The sequence below is a fragment of the Cryptotermes secundus genome, unplaced genomic scaffold (genome assembly GCF_002891405.2).
Source record: "Cryptotermes secundus unplaced genomic scaffold, Csec_1.0 scaffold1025, whole genome shotgun sequence".
Classification (NCBI taxonomy): domain Eukaryota; kingdom Metazoa; phylum Arthropoda; class Insecta; order Blattodea; family Kalotermitidae; genus Cryptotermes; species Cryptotermes secundus.
The window spans coordinates 322,897-330,210 of NW_019730118.1; the positions used below are offsets into that span (position 1 = coordinate 322,897).

Sequence of the window (7,314 nt, forward strand, 5' to 3'; positions counted from 1 at the left end):
GCCCGTTAAGTGTCGCTGTACCGATTATGATTGGTACAATTGTAAGAGCGGAAAGTGCATCAGAGTGCTTCAGGATCGTATATTAGTGCTGCTGAAACTTCGGGTTATGCTACATAGAATAGGTTTGTCTTTTCGTGATGGGACAGATACTTATTTAGTTTTTTATAGGCCAACGTCCCTATTTTCTCGTCATAAGCGCTATCGAGACAAATCAATGAGTTACACTCTACCGAGCGAAACGAATGAATGAGCATACGTCATATACAGCCGAGGCAAGATTGGGCCCGGCGATACTGTGCTAGATAGCCCCCTGCGGTCCCGCCGGCTATCCATACACGCATGGGTATGTTCTCTACAGCTTGGCTTGGTTCCAGACTGCACCGTCACCGGCGCTGCAGTCGGCTCGATGCCACGAATCCTGTTGTTTGGTTGTACGCAAGGCCGGGCTCTTCGCACTCGGCAACTGGTGCTTGCGTAGGCCACGCGGTTTTTTACTTGCTTACTAATGACAATAGGGACCCTATGTAGGGTACCTCAATTCCACCAACCACCGTGGTGTACCCAAAATTAGAAAAAAACAAACAAACTCATTCGTATCGAAGGTGTTAGTTGTGGTTGTGTGCTTGTTTTCTTATTAACCTCTTTTCGCTTTTCTGTGGAATTGCGTGGGTCTGCCAGGAAGTGTGTTGCCTCGCATGTATATGTGACTTCTCTAATTTACTTGTTTTAACACAGCAATGTGTGTGGATATGTAGAATAAAGACTAGTCAGGAATGCTTGGCTTTGGACGGAGACTGGAAAACGAAAAACCACAGATGCTCTCTGCGTTTGTTATGCTCCTTGCATTTGCGGTGTTTTTGTGAGGTTTGGCGGTTGGTGATTCCCGTCGATAAGGAAAGTAAAGTGGTTACAACATGAACAAAAGACTGCCTCCTTCCGTGCAGTTTCCCTGTAATCGTCATAGATTAATCCATTGCAGTAATTGAATAGCGAATGACTGTTGCATCGGAACATCTCTTACAGCACGGTGAAGGGGAGGATGAAAACTGGTGATTCACGTGTGTTTTGTAACCCTCCTTCCCCTCTGCTGCACACGCCTATTCGCTACCTAAGACAAGGACAAGTGTATGCAATGAAAGTTATACAGTAGAAAGAACCGACATGCGTTTCCAGTTAAATGCGCCCATCTGTGAAGCACTATTGTCATTAACAATTCGTGTTACCAAGACGGCGGGTGTGTCTAGTGGTTATTCATGTTTTATAGTTGAAATGAGATGATGGATACATTGTTGAGATTAGAAATGCCAACAGTGATGAAGGTCAAAGAACCTAATTGTAGTGAAATACGACAAAAGAGGTATTGTGAAGATGACGTTGTTGTAATGGACGGAAGGACTACGAGAAAAAAATATTGTGGTTTCAGAAAGTGTCCTAGGTTCGATGTTCGTGGTTGTCATATCAATTTGTGCTGGACAGTGTGTTTTATAGTTGTTACGATTTTGTTGTGGTATCCAGGCGTAAGTTTCGGGATGCCAGCTCCAGGAAGACTTGAAGCGGAGCAGCGAGCAGCAGGGAGAGAACACGGTAGCCGACAGAAGAGGGCCATCATTGGCGACAATGTGGTGAGTACCCCGATCAAGAATCTTTTGTCTTATATAGTTAAGTTTCAGTGTACCACGTCGCGAATTTCGTGGTAGTAAAGGTTCTCAGTCGGTGGTCGGAGAATAGTGTCTGTTCCTGATGCTGATTCTTACAAAATGCAACAAAATACTATTACAGTGAACTTCTTCAGCTGTCATGGATTAAATCAGTGATACCCAAATTCTGTAAATGTACCCGTAGACGTCGCGGCCCCCTGTGATCCACATATGATTATATCTACATGTTATATTAATCATATTGTCTGCAAGAAATGGCTTTATGGGATTGGTCTGTTCCAAATGAAAGTGTGAAATATAAACAAACCCCAAAAGTACGTCTTATCCGCATGTCTATATAAATTTAATGTGTTACAAATCTTTATTTCTGCTGCTTTTTCTTCGGTGCCTCTTACTCGTATGTAGAGCTGTATTCCTGTAAAAGTCAGTTACGAATAAGTACAGACATTGAGTCCCACAGGTAGCACAGCACACAAAACTACTCATAGAGAGAAAGATAAAGAAATTGATATTTAAGGTTGTTTTAAAAGCATTGTGTTGCTCTCTTACTGCGCCGAATAAGACCAATTTAGTGAGCATTTAAGAAACTATTTGCTTTTCATATACGTCACATCCATAACGGAAGTAGCTAAATCGGACATACGGTATGACAATTGTGAAAAAAAAAATACATTTTGCGCTTAGAAGGAAGTGTCCTCTAGTTTCAAACACAGATTCACCAACGACACGAACGACGGCTAATATTACGTCAGAAACTTGAGCGATCTCCACAGGGCACTGTGATAAGATTAGCGAACTGGAAGGGCTTGTGGATCAGATGTCTGGTCGGTAGCAGAAACGACTGGGAGGATGAATTTAGTGTTTATTTAACAGCGCTTTTTAACTCGTAGGTTATATCGGATGGTAGTGTGTATTCTCTTTGATGAATTGGGAAAGATATGAAACAATGAGTGTCACGGGAAACCTCAGGAGAGCCCCTGTCCGTGTCAAATACGAGGCAGGAGAGTTAGCAAGTTAACCATGACATTGAACAGATACACGATATTACATCTATAGTATCAGACAGCAGGATAAAAGGGGAGAGAACATGTTGAAAATATTACAAGGAAGTCATACTGCAGAGACAGTTTTGAATTAAAATCCAAAAGGAACATTAAGACCAGTAAGAAGAAATATGGAGCAAAGTAAATTTAATTTGCGAATGAATATAATTTTAGACGTTTAACAGAAATGAGTACCAGCAATTAGTTAAATAATTTTCCTGGGGAGTAAAGCACGGCCGGCGCGTAAGGCTGACAACCTTACCGCCATCTTTGAGCCGATTGTCTAGATCAGTGCTTCTCAACCGCCGGGCCGTGGCCCAGTAGTGGGCCCTGGCATCAATTATACTGGGCCGCGAGAGGCTCTTCTGGAATTTGTCATTTTCAGTTTCTAAGCATTTTTCATGAATAAATATTTTATAGTGGAAATATTCTGAGGAGAATAATATTTGTGTCGAGAAGCTCAGACACAGAACACCTAAATCTGCGTTGTAATGTCAGTGCCAAGCCGCATATTTTTAAACATGGAAGTATTCATGAATGATCGGGAATTTTCAGACATCCAAATCTTTCAAACGCTGAATAACATAAGTTTTTGGTGATCAGCATGGGATATATCAATGAAAATTAGCACAAATTACTTTAATGATGTTGGTCTGAGGAAACTACAAAATGCTACAAGATTTAATTAGTCCAGTGACTGATAACTAATTTAAATGGAATTTTATGTTTGTCAACATGCCACACCGTATACATAAGTGTACTAATACTCTTTATGATTATGCTATAATTAATTACTAATATTACCTTAGCTTAATGCATGAACTTTAACAAAACTGGAAAGATATTTACGAGTAAATTTGTTGGGACTGGGCCCTCGAATTATAAAGAAAGAACTTACTGGGCCGCGGTCTCATAAACGTTGAGAACCATTGGTCTAGATAGTGTGGGAGCCTCGACGTTTCACAATCCTATGGGCCTTCACGGCCTGTTACAGGGATAGCTTTACTTTTTTGCCTTCATTTCTTGAAGGTGACGATGATTTAAATTGTGGAGAAATTATCAAATTGAAATGAGGCTAGAAATTGTTTAAATATGTAATCAGAGTTGGAAATTTAAATGCGCTCAATGGTAACGAGCCCCTAACCGTTGAGTTGGAAGGCTTGTGTTTTTAGTTACAGCACATCATCAAAATACAGAATGTTCATAAATTCTTACGTGCTGTTAAGTGCTTAAATGAGATTCAGCAAGAATGGACATATGAACATTGTAATTCATCTTACGCCTTCACATGTTTTGTTTACGAATTTAAAGTAGGCTTTTTTTTTTTTGTTGCTAGTGGGGTAGGACTAAGTCCCTTGTACTGCGGCCACTTCTGGCCTATTGTACCAGCCACAGATGATAGGTGAGGGTGATTGTGGCGCAATTGGTGGAATGAAGATTGGCAGGGGAAACCGAAGTACTCTGACAAAACCTGCCCCAGCGCCACTTTGTCCACCACAAATCCCACATGACCAGACCCGGGATCGAACCCGGGCCGCCGCGGTGGGAAGCCAGCGACTAACCGCTTGAGCTATGGCGCGGCCTAAAGTAGGCTTACAGATTGATCTGTGTAGATCGCGAAATTTCACGTTATGGAGTGTCAAATACTGTTTGTTTACTTTAGCAAATATCCCTCTTAAAAGCTGTCCCTGTGCTCAACGAATTAAGCACTACGCCTTGAAGGCGTATGGAGGTTGGATGTATAGATCCACATTTTCTTGATCTCGGCACTAGCTGGAGTTGAGTGGTCAGCTTCACGCCCCGGCCGCTTTACCCCTGGGGAAAGGACCCCCGATACTCTTTGCATAGGAGGTTGGGTGAACCCCGGAACCGGTCTGGACGATTTGGAGAAGAGAAAATTCTTGACCCTTCCGTGACTCGAACTCCGACCCCCCTGTCGTCCAACCCGTAGCCAGTCACTATACGGACTAATTATTTCTTAACACTTGCGTTGTACAGGTTGAGATCCTCAGGATTATCATATGCTTACCAACGTGACGGAAGAGTTTCATGCCACTATCTTCATGTCGGAGACTGGAGGCAGCAGATTTCTCCGAAACGGCGGTAGCCATCCACGAAACCACATGGTATCATAACCCCGAAAACCACAATCTGAACTTTCATTGCCGTGAAAATGTAGCATGTGAACCGTATGTATGGGCGTAATTCTGGAGTTCGTATCTGCAGCAGTGAATTTATTCATGTGTCTAGGACAACAGTGACGTCCGCAAAGTTGCAAATAATGGATGTACTCCATGCCGGAGTACACCTTTTTAGCCCTGTTGATTGAGTCCATCTGTTTTGTGTACTGTGATATTGTGAAAGAAAAACTCAATAGCCACCCGCCCGTGGACTGCTTACTATTCTTATACAGATGGCTCGAAGTGGGAGCCAGAAATAACCTGCTTAAAGATAGATGCTGTAGGGCACGAACCCCATATCTGCTGATTACAAGGTTATGCTCCAGAGTTCCCACCGAAGTCGTGAATTCTGAAACTTGATAACTTGCATCGTATTTCTGTGTTCAGTCATCTGGCTTAGATTTACAGTGACGGCCGTATGTGGGCAACGTGTACTTAGCACCGTCTGCACCAATTTTTAGTAATATATCTTTCCTCATGGGGGTTTTCATACGTAGTGTTGTACGAACTGCTGCCCCATTCGTTCTACATGTCCGGCCCATCTCATTATCTTAGATTTAATCGTACGAATAATACTAGATAAAGGGAAATATTACGTGCTATATTTTGTATTTTTTTTAAGAGTTAGATAAAGATAAAGTTAAGAGAGAAAGTAATTAATGGATACCACAAAAAAATCTTTAAATGACCTTAAATACTGATAGATCATAGTTCACTACTTCCGGTGTGCTTTAGTTCATCTGCAACCCCGGTTACTGCTAGTCTGTATACATTCATGTTACTAACCTATTCAGGGTTGCTGCATATTTATAAACAGCACTTTATAAAGCATAAAAGGCCTTTTAGGATACCCCCTAAGGTAAGCAAAATTTGATTCAGACCTTCATGTATGCCTGTGACTTCTCTGTTGTTAAAGTGTGTTTGCGTGTTTTTCGCTTATGTTCTTTAGTTTTTTTTTCATTTCCTTTCATTACTCTTTTATTTTAAATTTATTTTTATTTCGAAACTAGCAGTTGTATTGAGTAAGGAGCGGCACGGGAACAGAAAGTTGCTTAATCCTCCCTGTCTACTTCCTGAAACTGAAATGCATAGAAAAGCTATTCTGATCACGCAGTCTCCGCTATTGTAATGGGGTATCACTTTTCCGAACGCCAAAAATGAAAAAAGGAATGTAAATCACCATTTTTATTGCCTGAAGCGAAATATATAAGCATTAATCTAAAACAGTTGAAGTGGGCACGCGGTAGCGCAGTTGGTTGAGGCTCTATGCTACAAGCCGGAAGGTTGCGGGTTCAACCCTTCCAGCGGCACTATGGCCCTGGAGTTGACTCAGCCTGTAACAGAAATGAGTACCAGGAATCTTCCTGAGGGGGGGGGAGGAGGATAACACTGACCTCACCGACATCTGTGAGCCGATTGTTTAGGAAATGTGGGAGTCTCGACATCTCACAACCCCATGGGCCTCCAAAGCTTGTTACAGGGATATATACCTTTTTATATAACAATTGAAAACCCAATTACGATATAACATACCAATATAGATTAATTTCGTTCCGTAAAAGCCCTGCTCCTTTCACATTGAAGCGTTGTCTGTAACAGTATCAGTCCTCCCCAATGATATCGGCCAACTTTTTAGGGAACATGTTTTGTTGCATGAACTTCAACACTTGCTGTTTCACTTTGCAGACCATGTCACAAAACCATCCCTTTCCGAGGGTATGAACTAACTAACTTCATGGAGCTAGCCGGTCACGGTAGCCGAGCGGTCTAAGGCATGTACTGTCTTCGCTCGCTTGGAAACCGGGATCGTGGGTTCGAATCCCACTCAGGGCATGGATGTTTAGTTTGTGTGTGTGCGTTTTTCTGTGTTTGTGTACAGGTAGAGGCCTTGCGACGAGCTGATCACCCGCCCAAGGAGTCCTACCGAATGTGTAAGATCTAGAAAAACCGAAGTGAACGGAGAAGTTCATGGAGGTAGGCCTAGGCCCACTGGGGCTGTAGTGCCAAGGAAAAAAAACTTAATGGAGCTGAGCCTTCTCGAGAAGCCGCCGATTGTGCAGCTACTCAAGAACTTCCCAGTATTTTACACAACCCGAAGGCTCATTACCATGTTCAAAAAAGCCCTTCACTTGTCTCTGTCTTGAACCAGATCGATCCAGTCCATACCAGCCCATCCTATCTCTCTAAGATCCATTTTAATATTGTCCAACCACCTACGTCTTGGTCTTCCTGGTGGTCTCTTTCCTTCTGATTTTCCCACCAATATCCTTTATGCATTTCTCTTCTCATTTATGCTACATGCCCTGCCCCCTCCTTGACTTGATCATTCTAATTATACTTGGAGAAGAGTACAAGTTATGAAGCTCCTCATTATGCAGTTCTCTCCAACCTCCTGTCACTTCATCTCCGAGGATTGTAAAAGTTCGCATGAGA

At 42.4% G+C, this 7,314-nt stretch overlaps 1 protein-coding gene across 1 annotated transcript in view; it reads left to right on the top strand.

Moving 5' to 3' along the window:
* Positions 1–631: 631 nt before the first annotated feature.
* Positions 632–7,314, top strand: part of LOC111866280 (matrix metalloproteinase-2) — a gene marked incomplete at its 5' end in the record, with an annotated part of 337,202 nt that continues 330,519 nt past the window's right edge. The window contains 1 exon segment of the mRNA XM_023855079.2: positions 632–1,622. Coding sequence (XP_023710847.1) covers positions 1,275–1,622 — 348 coding nt within the window.